Raw genomic sequence first — 22,528 nt, forward strand, 5'->3', positions numbered from 1 at the left:
TTATGTTGTTATGTAATACCTCCACTTTAAAGAAAACTTATTTTGAGGTAAAACTTGTAATTATAATAAAGTTTAAAAGTCAAAATTTTATAATTGTTAACAACTCTCCTAAAGTGATAGAATAAAAACCCTTTAAATTAAAAGAAAAACAATTTATAAAAGTTGAAATTCAAACGAAATTTTAACTTTTAAGTTTTGTCCAATGATATAAACTATTGAGAACACATTCTTAGATCTAGATTTAAACAATGATTTAGTTGAAATTTCCTCTCCTCCACATGTAATAAGTTATAATATTGAAAAAAAAAAACGAAAATAAAATTTTAATCTATATTCCCAATCAGGGGTAAATTTTTGTTCAATTTTTGGATCCAGTAAAAATACATTTATGCCCTTCAATTTCTTGTCAAATTATTAATATTTCACTAATGATGTGAAATTCAAGAAGGTCAAAAAAGTATTTAGATTTCTTCCTTTTATTGGTCAAAAGAGAAATATTATTGAATAACAAAAGTCAAGATTAAGAAGATTTAAATTGAATCAGAAAATAAATCAGAACAAAATCGGGAGGTAATTTAATATCCCAGCCAGGTAAACGTTCTTTTGACAAGCAGCTTTAGCAACCCAAACGGCAACTTCATTTACTTCACTGAGGGCGAAATTTACCTTCAAGTGATCTAAAATACGAAGTAGTAGCACTTAGGTACAGAGTTTCTTTCAAGTCCCCCTCAAAAATGATATATTTCCACCCTATTTCCACTGCCCAAATGCAAGCATAAAAAGCAAAGCCAAACATTCAGCTTTAACACTTGAATCACAAAGAACCACTTCATACATACATTGAATAGATCTACCAGATGAATTTCTAGTCATACACCCCAAACCCCCTCCAATGAACCTTTCAAAAAATAATCATCAATATTCATTTTAATCTTATACTCTTGTGGAGCTTGCCAACAAAGAGGGTGCACACCATGCTCACTGGTAGAAACCTTATTGATCAAACTAGAAACTAAATCACCATTTTGAAGTTTAAACTCCGACCATTGACCAAATGAAGAACTAATAACTTGCATCGAGATTCCGCGTGACACCCTCATGAATGAACAAGTTCCTGCTCTTCCAAATCTCCTAAGCAATTCTAAGTAGACAAAGCAAGAAGATCACCATCCCCAGACAAACCTTTTAAACAATCCTGCACATCACATAACCATTCCATAATTGAACTCCCATTAAAATCATCAAACTTCAAACCCAAACAGCTAACAAACCAGGCCGCTTTCGTCCATGTACACTGCCAAAAAGGTGACAAGCCGTTTTAGGATCATCATTACAAATAGGACACAAAATTCTTCTTTGTGCATTATATTTATTATATACAAATATAGAAATATTTTTGAAAATATAAAAAATAATCAAATATTAATAAAAATTCATAAAAAATGATAAAAATTTATTTAAAAAATAATTTTTTATATTAGAACTTTAGGATTAATTTGTTTAATTAATTAATTATTAAATTGACAATTAAAATTATAAAAGTATTGAATGGATATTAAATTTTTCTTAATCAATCGATTTATAATGTGTGCTAATAGTTAAAAATATACTAGTATTAATAAAAAATACAAAAGGAAATACATATTTAATAAAATTATTTATTAGTTAAGATATATAGAACAATCATTACAATTATATTATATTTTCTATATAGATGCCATTTCAATACTCTAAAAAATTCCTAGGTGATTAAGAAATGTTTGCATCTTTCTCATTCTCATTTTAAAATGTAAAATTTAATAAGTTTTTATTAAAAGATATATATATCTTTGATAGTTTTACATATAATTATTAATATACCATCAATATGACTATTTCAAAGTTAAGCTTATATGTATTAAATAACATCGATATCAAAATTTTGAACTTGATTTGCAAACAATATATTTCCTGCATATCTTCCAAGTTTTATGTATATTCTAATTTTTATTTACTTTATAATATTTATATACAAATATTAAATTTATTATTGTAAAAAAAATCATAATATGTAGGTAAATTTGTAACTTATGATATTAATTTTTTCTAAAAATATGATAGGTAAACTTGTCTACTATAATTTTGGACACTGTTTATTAAATATAAATTTTTTTATTATTTTTATTTGCCTATTTATTAGAAGACAATTAAAAGGTAAAAAAATTATCAATAATATTGATTTGGAAAAAAAATTACTAAACATCAATAATATTTGTAAAAATTTTTAATAAAAAAATTTAACAAAAAAATCATAGATATTTTCAAAATTCCTATGGAAATTTATGAAAATTTCATGAAAATTTTAAAATTTTTTGCAGAAATTATATATTTTTAGACCAAATTATAAATGATTTGATGTAGATATTATAATATAAATTTCTATGAAAATTATTAAAAAATATCAAAAATTTCGGTGGATATTACGAAAATTATACATATTTTTATTTGGGAGATAAATTTCCTTTTGATGTATTTAAAAAATAAAAATTTCATGAAAATTTAGCATAAAGTTTCAATATTTAAAACTGATTATATGTATATATTTTATTTATTCCTTACTAATGTCAATTTAATAATATTCTTTTTCTCTTTTATAAACTTACATTTGTACATAAATATATTAATAGTTATCTCATTTATATATATTCATCAATTTAATTACTAAATAAGAAACTTTAAAAAAAATTTATATATATTGTCATGTCCACAATATACAATATAATTTTAAAAATAAATTATGAAATAAATGTTGTAATATTTCATTATTTATTGTATTTTTAATCTATGGAACAAAAATTTTATTATTTTTTATTGAATGTGTATAAAGTACTATAAATAATCTATAAATTATATTATTTTTAAATACCTTGAAATATTTTTTTGTTAAAAATCTTTATGTAACTCGGCAAAAACTCAATTTTACTGAGTTTTATTACTAAAGCCCTATTATTTTATTAAATTTTACTTAGATTTTTTAAAGGTAAATATTCATGTAAATCTCAAAGACTTATTTAAAACTGCTAAATCTAAAAGAGTATTTATTTTATTTTATTTTATTTTTTATATTTTGCATGACAGCCATTGATTACTTTATATATATATATATATATATATATATGATGCAGTATGTGGGGATTATATGAAGAAAATAGCAAATTTGATATTTGACTGCCTAGAGTTAAGTATATTCTAATGGGAGCAATTTAAAGATGAATAAGTTTTTGAGAAGTTAAAAAAAAAAAAGAAAAAAAAAACTCAATACCATTTAGAATGTGGGTGGACAAATTAAAAATAATATTGATGGAATAAGAAACTGATAAGATGTCAATGAACAGGCATTATGAATGATATCAAAGTTTGTATATCGAAAATATAAAGCGAGAATGATAGATCCAAAAGATATAGATTGTAAAATTTATAAACTTTAAAATAGAAAACGATATTGTCTTCTTCTTTTTCTTTTTCTTTTTTTAAATCAATTAGGATCGTTCCAATAATATTAATCTATTATGTAGTTTGAATTCAGAAAATTGATAATGTAAAATGTTATTATAATATAAAATTGACTTAAAAGTAAGCACTTACCTCAGATCATCTGGCTTCCTTTAATTTAGAGAGGCCAAGTGTCTTAAATTCTTGGTCGTTTTATTGGAGCTTTATTTTCGCCGATTGTCTAAATTTTAAAATTGGTTTATTTCCCTTATCCAATTGAGACTGGCTGGCTTCTAAAAGAAGAAAAAATAACTCGTAAAAGCAACATTTTAGTCAAAGTTCTATTTTGAGTAGTTTTACCACCCGACCAACTTATGAACCACTGATTTACTTGAATTGAAAATATATAGATATATATATATATATATAAAACAATAGAACAAATCCTATCACATAAGAAGATAGATTTTGATTCCAAATGCTATGTTTTCACTCTTGAGCAATTGTTTACCCTTTTAAAAATTCTAGCCAAGTGAAGGCTACTTCATTAATTTATTTCGTTTATTTGTATACATTAACATACATAAAGTAGGACGAATGTAAACACTATCTTTAGCTCGTGACAAAGCAGATTAACAATATAAGATCTTATAAACTCAATCAAAATAGAAAATATGCACTCATTAAATATAAATCCGTTTTTATTGAGCCAAATATATATATATATATATATATATATATGTATCCCTTTTTTACCATCACCCTTGGTGGTGGTGGTCTGAACTTTGATGACAGTGAGTTGGTGCTTCTGAATTGAATAACATGAGTAACTAAAAAATAATATATGGATTACGTGCTTAAAAAAATAGAAATGAAAAGAAAGAAATTTAGATTTATTGGTTTATCGTACACTATAAACCGATAGACCATCAAAGGATTAAAACTATACGATGGAAAACGAATTTGATAAATATTGAAATATAGAGTATTGAACAATTTGAAACGTGAAGACACAAATGCAAGTGGTTTGAAGTTATGGAGCATAATGAGGCATCTTATTGGACCTCAAGCTATGGTTGTTATTGGGCCTGTGGCAACATTGCCAGTATACATTTATTGGGCCTGATGCAACATTGCAACTATACATTGATGATGTTGCTCACTCTTTCATCCACCATTTTTTTTTTTTTTTTGGGTCTAACTGGGCACCAAAAGCCATAGACCTTTACATACACAAGTACACCTGAACAAATTAGAATCAATTTAACTACTATTTTTACATAGCGATATTTGTTTGTTTGTTTTTTTTTTTTTTTTTTTTTTTTTTTTTTTTTTTGGAACAAAAAAAGAAACCAACGGAATGATATGTGTAACCAAAGTAGTAGTAGTAGTACTATGTATTACATTGTTGCGTCGAGTAATTGGTATTGGTCTAAGCCTGGCCAACTGAGAAACATATAGACATGTAGAATATTTCAAATCCATCCCAATCAAATTGTACTATTTTAGATGGTCAAAATTAATTGAACCAGTAAAGTCCAGCATTGCAAATGACGAATGAGCAGGTGGAACTTTTGCAGTTTTTGATGGTAGGACGGAACTAGAAACTAAAACCCCAAGTATTCCCTTTGTTCTCTCCCCTTTTTTTTTTAATTTTTTTTTTTACCTAATTTAGCTAAGAGAATTTGATCTAATTAATTAGTTAATTAATTTTGTGACTGAAGCTGGTAAACGTGATGATCAGACCCCATCTGTTCCTGTTTCATCATGTCCCTCATGTCCTGTTGCTGTTGCTGCTGCTTTGCATTATATAAAATTCAAATTCCAAATAATTAAGTCTATATGTTATATAATTAAATTATTATTAAAAAAAAGGGAAAATTTTATTAATTATTTGATTAATTTCGTCAAAGGAAATCAAAAATTGAACCTGAATTTGATGATGGTATAAGGTTGGTTGCAAGAGCTGGGAGAGGTGGGAAGTGGAAGCAGCAGTAGCATAGGCCTGAGGAGGCCCCCAAGCTTGAAGTTCTGCAGCTTCACTTGCACTGCCCGCATGACAATCTCCCATACTGCTCGGATCAGCGTTCGAACTTGTTGCTTGTGAAAATGGATCGTAAACGGTCGCTCCCAATTCGCTGTACAAGCACGGCCTAATTAATTATACACAATTAAAGTAAAACCTTTAAGAGAAATTTAAAAAAAAAAATATATATATATATATATATATATATATATATATATATATATATATATATATTTAAGTACCTTAGAGTATCCAATGGAGCCGATGTGTGGAACATTTGAGGATGGTTTTGGTTTGTATTTGGCAACCAACCTCCAACTTCGTTCTCATATGAGGTTGGATACACCTGCTGTGCCTTGTTAAATTATTATCAGTGAAATTTTTAGATAGATTTTTTCTCGGAAAAATTTAGTGTTGTAGTTGAACATAATTTTCTTTCTTTTTTCTTTTTTTTTGGGTTATTTAAATTACCTGTACTCCGGATGAGTCATAGGAAGATAGCTGATTATTATTAGTCAACAACTCCTGAAACATTTACATTTTTAATTAATTTACTGGGTAATCTACTTTTCTCTAATGAATTATTAGAGAGAAAATTAATATACATAAAGTTATACATGTAAACTTATATATTTGTACATATATTTCGAACCTTTTTGTGAAGGACGGCTGATAATGTATCAACAAGAGTTTTCTCGCAGGATTCTAGCTCCTCCATAGATGTCATCCTTAATGGATCGGGTTCATACATTCTATCTTTTAATAAACAGTGAAATCACTTTAATACTCACCTTTAAAAAAAAATATATATATATATATATATATATGTATATATTTGTTTATTTACAAAGAAATTAAACATTTTTTTTTTCAATTTAACTTTAATTACCTTAACTGTTCCTCTACTATTTGGATTTGCTGTTGCAGGCTAACAATTTCACGATGGGCTTCCTGATTAAAAACCAAACAAAATTGAAACTTTCTCTTCAAAATCCTAATTAAAGGAGGAAAAAAAAAAAAATTGTAAGTTTCAGCCTTAGTTAGTTACCTCCACATCATTGTCGGCCGGGGTTGTTGGACTTCTGAATATCATTGAAGGCAACAAAATGAACATCAATTATGCACCATTAATTTCCTTTTTTTAATTACTCATAAAATAATAATATAAAAATATCTAAATTAATTAGTGACTTAAATGTATGTGACAAAAGAGTTCCAGACTCAGACATACTTGGCATGTTGAAAAGCAATTTCATTTTCGCTCCTAAGTTGCTGCAGGATCCTAAGCAAATGCTGCAACAACACAAGGAAATTAATATGTATATGCATCTATATAAATATATATATTAATTTTTCTTTTTTAAGATAATTTCATATAAGGAAGAGCATAATTAATTGAGAGCCTTACCTCTTTGTTTTGAATATCACTGAAAATGGAAATTGAACAATAGATTAGTAACTAATTAATTAATGAATTCATTAATTAATTAAGGAGAAATTGAACTTAAGTTAATTTCTTCGGAATTCAAGGGAACGAAGAGCATACTGATGTACTCTGGTCTGGTTATTAGAGTTCATTATAGCGCTGTAAACAAATTAAAAAGCATCAAATTTTAGATAGAATAATTTTCGCATCGAAAAAATATAAATAAATAGGTAAATAAAGAATTTCAACAACGTACTGTTCTCTTTCTGTGTCAGGGAGATTAATGTAACGAGTGAAGACGTCCTCGATCCTGATCACAAACATAAATATTAACAGAGTAATTTAATAAATTAAACCTTCAATTTTAATTTTGTAGAGAAAAATTACCCACATAGTAAAAAATATATACATAAGGATCAATACATATATATATATATATATATATATATATATATATATATATATATATATCTAATGCAGAAATGGTGTAATTAAATTAAAAAATACCTTCTTCTGCCGGAGAAGTGACTAAGACGACCAGAGGGAGAGAACATAATGAGAGCAATATCAATGTCACAAAGAATAGAAAGCTCATAAGCTTTCTTAATGAGTCCATTTCTACGTTTGGAAAATGTAACTTGCCGGTTTGTGTTGTTCTCTATTCTCTTTATCTCCAGCTTAACACGACCCATCTTGGGATTTTTGTTTTATTTCTATAATAGAAATCAAAAATATTAACCAGAGAGAGCTCAATTTTACTTCCAAAAACGAATTAAAGAAAAACAAAAATATATAAATAATATATATATATATATATATATATATATATATGAGGAATGCATGGACAAGAAGTAGTACCTTAAAACAAGGGTTGGTTTTGGGTATGAGAAAGAGAGAGATGGTTATAAATGTGTGGGAGGAGATTAATTAGGAAAGAGGTAGTGCCTAGAGAGATGGAAGGGTTTTGGATGGTTAATAGAGCAATTTCGTGTTTGTTGGTGTTTGTTAAATTATTCATCTTTGAATTGGTATTCTTTTGCCTTGTCCGTCTTCTTCCAAATGAAAGTTTGGTGATAATAACTATAAATCAAGCTGCGAAAACTCATTTTAATTGTAGTAATGGGATATAATAAAATACAACTTTCGGTATAAATCTTTCTTCAGTTTCCATATTATTCCTAACAAGTGAGGTATTTTTTATATCCATATCTTCGTCAGGGTTTAAATTATACCCTTTATTATAAAATAATTGTAATCTTGATTAAAAAAATCCAATATTATTTCTCTTGAATTAACTGAGAAAAATATTAAAAGTATCATTTAATTTATCAAATTATTTATTAAATGCATTCACATTATTATTTGATTGATTTATATTTTAATTGTGTATCATTACAAATCACTTTATCATCCTCGTGTATGGTTGTCAAAACAAAGATGTGAATACTGTTGGAAAATATTTATTTTCATGAGGGACAAAAATATAAATAAAAAAGATAATTGAAAATAGGTACAAATGTATATGTCAAAATAAATAAATGTAATAACAAAAATAGTAAACAATTAATTAAATATAGCTTACTAAATAGAATCAAGGCATGTATAATTTGCTATTTTTAAAGAAGATATATCTCCTTCTGCATTGGAGTTTTTGATGCATTTTTCTCAAGGCATACAATGTTCCTCCAAAACTTTTAGAATGCAACTAAGAACTTCCTACACCCCTTCAACCATCCATAATGCACAAAAATATTTAAATATATATAAAAATAATATAATAGATATAAAGACAAAAAAAAATATTCATCTCCAAAGACATATCATTCCAAATCATGCTTCTTCCAATCAAAGCAACAATATATATATATATATATATATATACAATAGAAAAAACGTTACAAAAACTATTATAATTAAAAACATAAACCCACTTTAACACTAATAAAATAGCTTTAATATATAGCAAATAAAAAAGTCATTGAAACACATTAAATACATGATGGTAAAAATAATTAATAATATTAAAAATTATAATTTTAAATAAATTTCTAACAAATACTAACGTAACTCTAGACAGGAGGTTGTATAGCCAAAAATTTCAAGATTCCAATCTGTTGTCTTCTATCACTCTTGCTTTCCCTTATGCAAATATATGTATATATTAAAATTTAACGTAGAAAGGCATGCTGTTTCATATATAAATATATATATTTATATATATATATATAGTTTTGTTAAAAAATGTGTCAATCCTACACTATAAGGGGCTTCTTACTTAGTCTTTTGTCAGCTATAAATTAAATTTTAAATCTATTTTCAACAATAGATTAGTGGGATGCCTCTTATAGTGCAAAATTCGCTTGCACTGTAATAGGGCTATATATATATATATATATATATAACTCTTTATTTGGTTAATAATACATCTAAAGATAAAGAAAATATTCATCTCCAAGAACATATCATATCAAATCATGCTTCTTCCAATCAAAACAACCATATATATAACAATAGAAAAAAAAAATTACACTTATAAAAACTATTATAATTAAAAATATAGTCCCACTTTAACACTAATAAATAGCTTTAATATGTATAACAAATATAAAAAAAATCATTGAAACACATTAAATACATAATGGTAAAAATAATTAACAATATTAAAATTTATAATTTTAAATAAATTTCTAACAAATATTAAAATAACTCAAATTTCAAGATTCAAATCTGTTGTCTTCTATCATTCTTGCTTTCCCGTATACAAATATATGTATATATTAAAATTAACATAGATAGACATGCTGTTTCACACACACACACACACACACACACACATATACATATATATATATATATATATATATATATTTTATTTTGCTAAAAAAAGTGCCAACCCTGCACTGTAAGAGGCTCAGCACCTAGTCTTTTGTGATAATAAATTGAATTTCAAATCTATTTTCAACAGTAGATTAGTAACATGTTTTTTATTGTGCTAAATTTGCGCGTATTGTAGCAGCGCTATATATATACTTTCTTTGGTTAATAATACATATAACTTGGTAGACATATTTATATATATATATATATATATATATATGTATATGTCTAACACAATATTCTGCAACATTGATTTTAATTTTTAACCTCGTTAGAGCTACAAAATTTTATATAAACCACCATCTCTTCTCTTTAAATAGTTATTCAAATTTGAATCCAAAATGGGACAAACATAAAATATGTTGGTAACGGGCCATTGATCTATTGGGTCTCTCCTAGAGGCAATGGTCACATTTAGACACACTGGCTCAACCAGTCTGGGGGCCTAACTCAACAATTAAAATGATAGGTGATAAAATATATGTGTATATATATATATATATACACATACACACTCAACTTTTTTTTTTTTTTTTTGACAAGAAAAATTGCTGGCTAAAACGTTAGAATGATAATTTATCACATGTCTAATTCATATAAAGATTATAAAATAGCAAAAGATGGGAGAATATTCAGAACAATTTTGGCTTAATGAAATTAATCTACATTTAAAGAGAATTAAAAGTTAACTTCATTTTTAAAGTTAATTAGGATGATTATTGATATAAATGTTTGATTGATATGAACACAGAAGTTAAGGAGAAATTAATAAGTGTTATGTTTCAAAAAAAAAAAAATCTCTATTTCATATAGAAAATAATAATAATAATAATAATAAAATACGTATAATTAATAAGGAAAATGTTTTTGGGGGCCTCTTTTCACTATGGGACTCTAGCCACAAGCCTCATTTTATCCTTATGGAATGTTTAGAAAAGTAGTGATTTTATTTTATATGGAAATTTATTATAAAGTGGAAAAGTATGAATTTAAAAATTTAGATTCCCATCAATGTAGAAAAATATGTGGAAAAGTTATTTTCATCTATATAGGTATTATTTTAAAAATTTCAGAAAAAATAATTTTAAATTTTTTTTAAAATACATATTTATCTTTAATACCAAACAAATCAAGAAAAAAATTAATTTTTAAAAAATTAAATTTCGAAAATCAATTTATCTTTCAACTTTGACACTTCACAAATAAAATCTTAAATACATTTATATTACCTTAGAGCATAATCTAGAATCTATGTGGGATTTTAAATCTCTGATTACCTCCCAAATTTGGATTCTAAAAGTTATAATCAATAAAGGATATTTTGATTATATATACAGTGCAAATGAATAACTTTTTTTTTTAACTTTTTATTAACAAATGACCAATTTATTTGATAACTCAATTAACAAATGATCGATCATTGTAAACGCTAACTTGAAAAAAAACAAAAAAATCCTGACAACTGACTGATTTGGATCGTAGACTGATTTTATCATTTTAGAATATTTGATGTGATTGGGTTTAAATCATAAATATGATTATTCTTTTTTTTTTTCTTTTTTTTTTTTTTTTTTGAGACGACAATCTGGTGGCTCATCAGCGTGACCCAAACCCAAAAATCTTGCAGGGAGGATAGAAAGTAGATTAATACCTCCACACTGAGCCTCAGTTTCGGCCCATATTAGGCAACAAGAAGTTTAAACCCAAAACCAGAGATTCTTCAAAGCCCACCAAAAATAGGAAATATTTCCTCATTAAGTTAGCCAGCCAGATCGAAGGTTCTCCTCTGCTTGTCCCCCATCCAAAATGAAAAAAAAAATAATAATAATAATTGACTTTATTCTACCGAAAAATGTTCTGCATTATCCAAATTATTTATTGGTCTCTGTCTCCGTCCAATCCATATAAGCATGAAAACCCACCAAAAGTTTGAAATATAACACCAATATATAATAATAATAATAATAACAATAGGAGTTTAAGAATTAAGGTTTAGCGACTAGACATTCAACACCTGTGACAATAATTAGGGGTCAAGGTTTTTTAGTATTAAATGTTGAGGTAATTCATAACTGTCAACTGGTCGGTTCCAAATATTCATATTAATTAGTCTATTTACGTGGGTTTCCTGGTGCTCACGGAAAAGGAAAACAATCAGCTTTTCAATACCAAACTGGACTAACTTTCATCTGTTTCTTTAATCTGATTTGTACGCTAAGCCCTTCAAGCAATTAATCAAATGCAGAGACCACTACTTCCAAATGCGGTCTACGTATTATTATTTATAGCTTTTTTTATTATTATTGGTGGATGTCGATCTCATTCCAATACCTAAATACTTCATACCAAAAGCTTTTCAATAGTTATATATTATCAATTCGCTACCTATTCGAAAGATGAGAAAGAAGAAATTGCCTATGCCTACTTTTTATTTTCTTGTACTCCATTGTCCAGTAAAATATTTTTATATTTAAAATTATAGTATAATAACTTATTTATTATTAAATATTTTATAAATAATATTATTATTTATTATAATTATTGAGTATCAATAGTTTATCTGATAAATTTTAATTAAAATTTTTTAATTTATTATTTTTATATTAAAATTTTAAAAATAAAATTTTTAATCATATCTATTCATGATATTTATCATATGATTTATAAATTTCATCGATGGTTATTCAATAACAATGACAGATAATATATATTTTTTAAATCTTGTATTTTATTGTGTTACACAAAATCAAATATTAAATGGAGGTTTTCTATTAATTTGGAAGTATGAAAAGGATCCAAACTTTCAAAGATCCTCCTCAAGCATAAAAAAGGCGTAGATTATAATCACCTTAAAAAAAAGGAAAACACGCAATTAAATTTTTTTCTCCAAAATCATGATTGATGCATGATTAATTAATCAGAAATGGTTAATTTGTGTCTCATAATTTAATTATGCACCCACTGTTCAAAACTTCCAAAGCCGTTTGATTCCTCTTCACAGAGCCAAACAACAAACTGCAACATAACGACTAACATATCTCACAAAAGAAAAAGAAAAAAGGAAAGGCTGATTAATTACAACCCCTTGACAAAAACCGAAACCATCCTCTTAATACATAATAATAATAACATAACTTTATGTAAAGTAATTTGTGCTACATGATAGAGCAAGAATTTGGGTTTTCATCACTGAAGATGTTGGTGTAGCTATCGTCAACGGTGGTCTGGGTGATGGTGACTGTGTTAGGAACGCTTCTGACCATGTTAGGAGGAGCTTTCTTGTCATAGGCGGGAGCAACATAAGGATTTGCAACCAGATTGTATGGAACATAAGGCCACATCTCCACTTTCTTCTTCGTTGCCTGAGCTGCCTTCAACACTTTCTTCGCCTCTACGTACCCGGTCACCGTCACCTTCTGCTGCTTCAAATCCACGTCTACTGATTTAGCCCCTGCACAATTTATATATATATATATATATAAATACTTAAAACATTTAGTACTTTCCAACACATGCAGGAAAGTTAATAATGAAGATGGAGATGGTACAGATCTTATATGGTACGAATGGACTCTTTTTTCCAGGAGATATGATTGAGTAAGTTATTAACTTATGTGGAATACCTTTAACCTCGGAGAGTACTTTCTTCATCTTCCGAGCGCAACCCTCGCAGTCCATCCTGACTTTGAGAGCTACAGTTTGTATTTGCTTCTTTTTCTTTTTCTTGCGGCTTAGTAGATCAGACAAGTACTCCAAAGTTCCTTCTATTCCCATTTCCTTCTTCTGTTTTGCCTCCAATCACTTTTCGATGATTGCTCTTTTTAGCGATGACAACTTTGTGTGTGTCTGTGTGTGTGTAGATATGGTGGTACCGAACAAGAATCACAAGTTCAAACTGAGACAGAAAAGCTAGCTTTAGGATTAATTGAAGAGGGTTAAGATCAAGTATAGGAAATGAAAGGAAGAAAAAAGCTAGAGAGAGATGGGTTTTCGTTATATTTTGAAAATTAGGACGAGTACTAGACCAATTTGTGGAAACGGTGGCTTCGAAATAAATACAAACGAGAGAGAGCTTCAAAAGAGTGGAAGAGAGAAAAGGGTGACCGAGTGACAAGAGTGAGGTTAACTAGGAGTTGTAGGTACGTTCGCAACACTTGGCCTTGTCTTTCTGGCTTGTATGGATTTTTATAGCAACCAAACTAGCTAGGTGGCTAATTGGGAAATATCAGAACGAATAAAAAAAAAGAAGAAGAAAAAAAAAAAAAAAAAAAACAAAGAAAGGTTGTGTGTCCTAGAAACTGTAGGAAAGTTCTTTGAAATCCCTGGGATTCCCTTCTTAAAAGGTGCCGTATATTCAGTATTGATGAGCAAACCAGCTTTAGTAGTTTTCATGTATAGATAACTTTAATTGTTTTCCTAGGCCCTCCTCTTTATCAAAGATCTGAATTTTCTATTATATTTTTTCTGTGTTCATTATTGATTTTAAAAAACAAATATTATTTATTATTATTGATGATTTTTTATCAATAAATATTCTAGGTTAATAAAATAATTTAAAAAATAAAAACTAAGTGAAATAAATTATTATTTTTAAAATGAAGTGAAATTTTATGATCAATCAAATTAATAAGAACGCAAAAAAAGAAAAAAAAAATCTCCATCCTAACTAAACCTTATTTTATGCCTCCAAAACCGTGTTTGGATGAAGAAATGAAGATGGAATAGCAAGTTCAAAAGCTTTGTGTGCACGAAAGGTTAACAACAGTAAAGTTTTGAGAGCAAAAACCCGGTGGAAAAAGACCGGTCGAAAAGTTTGAAATTTTCCAACAGACAATTCATTAAAAACGCATAATAATAGAATTTAAAACTTCATCAGAAGCAGCCACGTATCAAAAAAGCAGACAGACACTTGGTCAGAATATACATCAATGGCTGATGATGATGACACGTGGCTAGCAAAAACCCTTTCATGGAGCTAGTAAGGTCTCTTGGGGCCAGGGAATTTTTTTCTTTTTTTTTTTTTTGTTTTTTTTTTTTTTTGGGGTTAAGACTTAGGATCACGTTGCCAGGGATTTGTTCAGTAGCAAAGTGTCTGGTTGTGAAATTGCATGGATGACTGAGAAGGTATGATTGGGCGGTGGGACTGTAGAAAAAATTTTATAAAAAAAAGGAAAAGATAAAAAAGGAAAAAGAAAAAGAATAAATAATTCCCAAGACTAGGCCAGATGGCAATAATCTGAAAACTGAGTATATTTTAAAGAACCATCTTTAATCTTTTTCTCTGATTAATAATTTTATAAAAAGTTTTTGTTCATCTCCCCCTTCCTTCTCCGTGAAAATGAAGTTTTTTTTTTTGTTTTTTTTGTTTTTTTTGTTTTTTTTTTTTGTTTCCTTTTCTTTTATTATGAGAGAGAAAGAAAGAAAAACAATGTATGGTCGACAACACTCGCTCGCTTCAATAATATTAGATCATAATATATTATGGAAATGTATAAATATAATGTTGTGCCCTAAGATTTCATGGATAGGACAGAACGAGGACTTGATGAAATACATTTATATTATATATATATATATATATATGTGTGTGTGTGTGTGTGTGTGTGTGTGTGTGTGTGTGTGTGTGTGGGGTGAGTTGTGGTCATTTCCTTACAAAAGTTGATTAATTTAGCAGGGCCTACTTCATGTACCGATTGAAAATAAAATAATTTCTTGGCGTCTTGATCTACTTTACAATTCAATCAACAAATGAGGAAATAGATGATCCTGTAACAATTTACTGACCACCGGTCTTTTTTTATACAAAATAATGGAGGTGTTAGATATGGAAGATGGGACAATCGAATTTTTAATCTTTACCAATTATAGTAGTGGTTAATAAAAAAAAAACTGGCCCATTTATTTAATGTTACTTTTGACTTCATTTAGTATTGATTTTTCATCATTATCCCAAATAATATATATATATATATATATCAAAAATCCTAAAAATCTAATTTAAGGATATTTGTAGCACATGGTGGATATTTTACGTGTGCCAATTATTTTTTAGTAGATATTATCAGGTTATTAATTAAATCACATTAATTAACTAGCTAGATATATGACTTTATAAGGATAGGTATAATATATAATAGATTTAATTAATCCTCTCTATGTTGAAGATCTGGATTAAACTTGATGCAAAGGCCATTCCAACCTTGGGTCAATGTAACCATGGAAGACGTTCAAGCCTCCTATGCAACCCTCCCTACCGACCTTTGCACCAAAATAATAATAATAATAATAATAATAATAACAAAAAACAACAACAATAATAATAATAATAAAATAGCGTGCACAGTGTCTAATTCTTTTGGTGTAAAAGATCCATCGTTAATACCCAGTAATTTTGTATCATATACATATAATGTTGATTTTCTGAAATTATTTTTCAAATATAATAGGGAGACACAGTATGTAGCAAGTGCTATAAAACTATGTTTCATGTGCTTAACTAAATTTTTAAATTTAAATTATTTGATGAAGTATTATTTACAGCATTCACTAGAACACCATAAATTTAAATTATTTGATGAAGTATTATTTACAGCATTCACTAGAACACCATACATTTCAATATAATTTAGAAAATAATCTCTAGAAGAATAATTATATAAATGTATATATACAAATTCTAATATATATAATTTTGTTACGATATACGTCCTTATCGTAATATCGGCATCATTAATTCTTCGACATAAAAAAAATTGCTAACGCTCATATTATTATTATGGTGTGGGTCTATGCATATCATTAACAAAGGTTGCTTTTCTATACCTATATATATATATATATAATTTTATTATAGTAGAGATTGATGCTTATTTTATAGTACAAATATCATGTCTTAAACAAAAAAAAAAAGCCCTAATTATAAGGTGAGCCTGCACACCTATTATAACAAAATTAATATATATATATATATATATATATTTATATAAATATAATTATATAAATGGAATTACACTCACTTGATCAACTTAATGGTTTTAACAATAGGTATTTCATTATTAGCCTTTTAATCACATCCAAAATTAAAATTGAACATTAAATTATTAATCAAATATAGATTTATTAACTTATTAATACCTTCACAAATAAAGTTATTAATTATTAATCTTTAAATTGATCTAAAGGTTGAAAAAGAAAATATTGATAATAAAATATCATGTTGACATGATAAAAGTTTAGTTTTAAATATATAAGATCCAATATATATATATCGATAGTCATTTTTTCATCGGAATGTCCTAATGGAAAAACTATTTAGATATTTACCATAGCAAGTCAATTAGTTGAATAACTAAGATTTAAAAATATTTTGATGATATAAATGAGTTGGATGATTACTAAAATCTTAAGATGACAAAATCAACATTTTAAGCTTACTTAAACCCCAAAAATAATTTAATATTTTCAAACTCATTTAAATTTCAAAAATAATTTTATATTTTAACTTTTAAAGCAATTCAAAAATAAAAAATGAAGTACTTATCCTATATATATATATATATATATATATATATATATATATATATTTATTGATCCTAAACAATTTGAATACTTCACTTGTACCTGTTAGATGTCTTAGCAAAAATTGAAGAGGAAATTACAAATATATACACGAATATAATTGTTAATTCCATGTCATCCAAATTTTGAAAACATAAAATCCAGTATCATGATTTAATTGCGAATAAAATAATTACTTTTTATATTATTATTATTATTATTATTATTATTATTATTATTATTATTAATTTTTTAAAATAAATCCTTTTATGGGTTTTCTATATATATATATATATATATATATATATATATATATATATTTTAAAGATATCTATTTAATTAATCAGTGCATATATTATATTGAGATGAAAGAATTGGACATAGGATTATTGAATGAAAAAACAGTATTTTTTACGATGAAATTATTCTATATGACTTATATATATATATATATATATATATAAATCAGTCTCAAATAAAATTAATTTGAAAATTCTATTAAAATAAATAAACTCAGTAAAAATTACTAAATATGATTTTAAGCATATGATCCTTGATAAAAAATAATCAAGTTAAATTTAAAAGGCTATACCGCTATGCAAACAATAGTATAGACTTGCAATAATAATATACTTTATTAAATATAAATTATATTCTCGTTTTTTCCCCTTTTTTTTTTTTTTTGTTTTTTTATCTTTTGAATAGTTTCAAAGATTGAAGTTGAAAAATTTTTATATATAAAAACAAATAGAAGGGGCATTATCAATGAAATAGCTTTCGTTGTGTTGGTTTCCAGACAGTTCCCAACGCTCATTACACAAACCACTATCAAGTATCAACGGGACCCCGACGTGATATTTTCATGAATACTACTTCTGGGCCAGTTAATGGCCAATATTTAAGGCACATTGTCACGGGCCTAACTTTTCCAACATTCCCGTGCGGCACTTAGCACCTCCCTTGCTAAGTAAGCCTTGCTCACAAGCTATGAAAATGCGGAAGCTAAGAGTAAAAGAGTAGGAAGTAGGAGAGTTTGAGAGAATGTGGAGAATACTTGTATTACTAGAATGCTTGGATTCTTGGATGTTCTTGGATATGTTACAAATGAGAGTCCAACCCCTTTATATAGAGGGCTTGGCATGTAGGAAGATTCTAGATATGTACACATGTCACCTATCTAGTTAGGGTTCTAGATTATTCTAGGGTTATGTACAAGATATTTACATGTAGTATTCTAGAGAGATTCCAATCTATATTAGTCTAGGTTTCTCTTGAATCTTCTAAAATATTCCGGGCTTCTCTTGATCCTTCATGGAGAGTATGGAGTCTTTCGGTTAAACCTCAAGGGTTTTACTCCTTTTGCACGGGACGTGACACTCTCCCCCACCTAAACTCGCGACGCCCTCGTCGCGCCTTCTTCCTTACCCGCCGAATGTGATCTTTGAGTTGCCGTTGTGTATCTTCGTGCTCCCCACTTACTTCACCATCCGGCAGGTCCTTCCCCTTCACCAAGTATTTGGTGTAGTTGGGCATGCCTCTATGTTGATCGACTCGATCCGCAGGTGTGGCTTCCACATTCTTGTCGAGTGAAGTCGCTATCTCCATGGGTGCCCTTCTTGACTTACCTTCCTTTGGGGCTCCCTTGCCCCCTTTCCCTATAATGGGAAGTGATCTCTCATAGGGTCCTATCACCCCCTCATGCATCTTGTGTGGTTGGGGTAGTGGTTTGACTAAGGTCCCTCCCTTAGCCTCCACATGCTTCCTCTTGTTGTCTCCACAACTTGAGGCCAATGCACACAAGCTCCCTTGATCCAACTCCTTTGGCACATCGTGTACCTTAGGAGATGTCTTGGTATGGCTTGGGGCATCCTCATTAGGCTTTTGGGCAGCAACCAAGTTGATTTGCTCCTCCCTCTCAACTTGCAATGCCGACAAAACATTGGCCTCCCGCTTGCTAGCTTGTTCCGTAGGCACCATGCATGTCGTTCCCCCATCCATGATGCATAACTTGTTAGCAAATGGGAGTGGGAAAGCCTTTACTTGGTTGAAGAAGTCCATGCCAAGGACAACCTTGTAGTCATCCATGGACACAACCGTTAGGTTCAATTGGCCTTCCCAATCGCCGATGGTGGTTTTTACACCCCGAGCAACTCCTTGGAGTGGCTTTGCATCGGAATTTACCGCCTTTACAAAGCCCCTTTCGTTGCTTGTCTTAATCCCCAACCTTTGTGCCTCTTCCACCGACAGGAAGTTATGTGAGGCACCCGTGTCCACCAACGCCTTAGTGGGCACTCCATTGAGTTTTGCCTCCATGAACATTAGGCCACCTTTCTTTGTCTCCTTCGAAGCAGCCTTGATAGCATTCAACAGTTGTAAGGAACCTATACTACCTCCTTCCTCTTGCTTCTCCTCGTATTGGGTAGTCATGGCATTCAAAGCCTTCCTCTTCGGACAATCCCTAACCCAATGCGGTCCATCACATAAGAAACAAGAGTTTTTAGGTTTGGAAGCGTCCTTACCTTCCCTAGGTGGCTTCCACTTCGAGCCTTTTAGCTTATGTACACTTTCTTCCCTTTCGTCTTCTTTGGACCTACTAGGTTCTCCCCCACCTTTTCCATGGTTGTCCTTCCATTCCTTTGGCTTTGGAGAGTCTCTTTGGTTGGAGTAGTCGATAAAACCTTCGGCATACGTAATGGCACTAGCCAAATCTTGTACTCCACGCCTCTTCAACTCCGTCTTGGCCCAAGGTTGTAGTCCATCCATGAAGTAGACAAGGGAGTCTTTATCCGATAGGTCCGGGATCTCCAACACCAAGTTGGTGAACTCCTTGATGTATTCCCGGATATGGCCTACTTGCTTGAGTCGTCGAAGGCGACTCCTTGCCTCATCTTCGGCATTCTCCGGATAGAATTGCCTTTTGAGATCCTTTTTAAAGTCATCAAAAGTATGAAAAGTGCACGTACCTCGCTCGATGTCGCTATGCCTCCTTCTCCACCATAACATTGCCGTGTCGCTAAGGTAGAGAGTGGCAGTCCTTATCTTTGAAGCATCGTCCGCAATGCCCATTGCTTCAAAGTATTGCTCCAAGCCCCAAAGGAAATTCTCGAGCTCCCTCGCATTCCTTGCCCCAGAGTAGGACTTGGGCTTTGGTACATCAATTCGTGGCCCTTCGCGGATGGTGGTTGTCCCCGACGCCACCGCCCTCTTGCAAAGAGCTCAATCACCCCGCATATCCTCCATTTGGGTGCGGATAGCATCCAATTCTCTCTCCAACATTGCACGAAGGTCTGCTACCTCCCCCATGCATTGGTCGCGAGTCGCGCGGAGCTCCCTCCTCAAGGCATCGTCTAGCCCATTGAGTAACCCCCTCACGGCTTGATTGATGGCAATGTCCTCCGACTCTAGCCCATCTAGGCGACTCTCCAGCGCCTCAAACCGTTCTTGTACTCGGGATGCATGCTCCTCCAAGCGCAACTGTACGCCGGTCATCACATCCTTGGATTTGGACTTGTGCCTCTGCTTCCCCGCATTGGGGTTGCGTTGCTCTTCACGACCTCGCACTTCAGTAGCTCCCTCCACATTGATGGTAACCTCCGAGCTAGTCATCTTGCCTACTTCCACGTTACCCCAACGATATACTTGAGCAGCAATTGGCTCTGATACCAACTGTCACGGGCCTAACTTTTCCAACACTCCCGTGCGGCACTTAGCACCTCCCTTGCTAAGTAAGCCTTGCTCACAAGCTATGAAAATGCGGAAGCTAAGAGTAAAAGAGTAGGAAGTAGGAGAGTTTGAGAGAATGTGGAGAATACTTGTATTACTAGAATGCTTGGATTCTTGGATGTTCTTGGATATGTTACAAATGAGAGTCCAACCCCTTTATATAGAGGGCTTGGCATGTAAGAAGATTCTAGATATGTACACATGTCACCTATCTAGTTAGGGTTCTAGATTATTCTAGGGTTATGTACAAGATATTTACATGGAGTATTCTAGAGAGATTCCAATTTATATTAGTCTAGGTTTCTCTTGAATCTTCTAGAATATTCCGGACTTCTCTTAATCCTTCATGGAGAGTGTGGAGTTTTCCGGTTAAACCTCAAGGGTTTTACTCCTTTTGCACGGGACGTGACAACATGCTCTTATGCTTTTACCAAATGTGTCCCTCCCAACGTTACGTTACCCTCCCTTTTCTATCTAATTTATTATCCACCCCACCATTTCCAAACCCATCTAAAACCTGACACTTCATTCACACATATCTCTTCAGGCTTCTTGTGTTCAAATCTTCGTACCAATTTTTGATATCCAATTTAATTATAGCCAATTTTGGATAACTTTTTGATTTTGCTTCTTTACAATTTCTACTTTTTCAGATGAGAAGTTTTATGAGCTAAACTATTCTGAAAGAAAGCCTAAAACATTTCTAAAGCTGTCCAAACAGCTGTTGGAAGCTCCTTTTCAACCTCGAAAACTAAAAACCAATTTTTCAGAAATCTTGCTAAACAAGATCCATACTTCAATAATAACCCATTCCATCAGTGTGGTGGTACCGTTTGTATTATAATGATCAATTATTTCAAAACATATTCAAATACCATATGTCAAACTTAGAAGATCTCTCTGACTGCAGGTGTCTGATACTTCAAATTTAAGTGTCAAATTTTTTGATGGGATGTCATGTTGGGTGAGTGCATGGAGGGCTATGATGAAGATAGAAGTCTGATGAGGTGTCAGATCAGTGGTACACGTGTCAAACTTCAGAAGAGAACCAAACTTTATTGAATTGTATGGGAAAGTTCTATGGCCCAGGGGAAGAAGGCACCCAAGTCGAGAGTCTCCGAGTCAAGACATCATACCCCTATAAGCTATTGAAAGAAGCAAAATAATTGCCCACAATAATTTTAAAGGAAACAAAAAAAAAAAAAACAGGAAAAAAGTATGCTACTGGAACCTACTACTGCTTTTTGTTCAAACCAGATACCGAAAAAGGGCTGAGATACCACGCTAATGCACAGTTGTTAATTATGATGTTTTAAAGCCCCCCAAAAATGGTCTTTATTTTTGCATACCAATTACACTTGTTTTCCTCTCTGACTGATAAATTTCACGTTGATGTGAGAGATGAAATGAAGACTTTTACCAAGTAGAGGTGAAGACACCATCGCAGG

General features: G+C 30.2%; 2 protein-coding genes across 7 annotated transcripts; both read right to left on the reverse strand.

Annotated features, from left to right (window-relative positions):
- Positions 1-4,349: 4,349 nt before the first annotated feature.
- Positions 4,350-7,676, reverse strand: LOC112492135 (agamous-like MADS-box protein AGL104). Of its 6 annotated transcripts, none has more exons than XM_048476214.2 (12): positions 7,431-7,676; positions 7,180-7,233; positions 7,044-7,082; positions 6,906-6,924; positions 6,729-6,790; positions 6,546-6,579; positions 6,387-6,448; positions 6,150-6,249; positions 5,969-6,022; positions 5,740-5,846; positions 5,402-5,624; positions 4,350-5,267 (listed from the first exon to the last, which is right to left on the reverse strand). In XM_048476214.2, the coding sequence occupies exons 1-12, from the start codon at positions 7,613-7,615 to the stop codon at positions 5,178-5,180; spliced, it is 1,029 nt and encodes a 342-aa protein (XP_048332171.1). In that variant the 5' UTR covers positions 7,616-7,676; the 3' UTR covers positions 4,350-5,177. The 6 variants fall into 6 exon arrangements, with proteins under 6 accessions (XP_048332171.1, XP_048332170.1, XP_048332172.1 ...); XM_048476213.2 differs by having other exon boundaries at positions 5,740-5,852; XM_048476215.2 differs by having other exon boundaries at positions 4,351-5,267; positions 5,740-5,843.
- A 5,086-nt stretch (positions 7,677-12,762) lies between these two features.
- LOC107420963 (heavy metal-associated isoprenylated plant protein 24) lies at positions 12,763-14,022 on the reverse strand. The gene is made up of 2 exons (XM_016030063.4): positions 13,424-14,022; positions 12,763-13,251 (listed from the first exon to the last, which is right to left on the reverse strand). The coding sequence occupies exons 1-2, from the start codon at positions 13,572-13,574 to the stop codon at positions 12,956-12,958; spliced, it is 447 nt and encodes a 148-aa protein (XP_015885549.1). The 5' UTR covers positions 13,575-14,022; the 3' UTR covers positions 12,763-12,955.
- Positions 14,023-22,528: the final 8,506 nt, after the last annotated feature.

Source organism: Ziziphus jujuba, chromosome 5, assembly GCF_031755915.1.
Source record: "Ziziphus jujuba cultivar Dongzao chromosome 5, ASM3175591v1".
NCBI lineage: Eukaryota > Viridiplantae > Streptophyta > Magnoliopsida > Rosales > Rhamnaceae > Ziziphus > Ziziphus jujuba.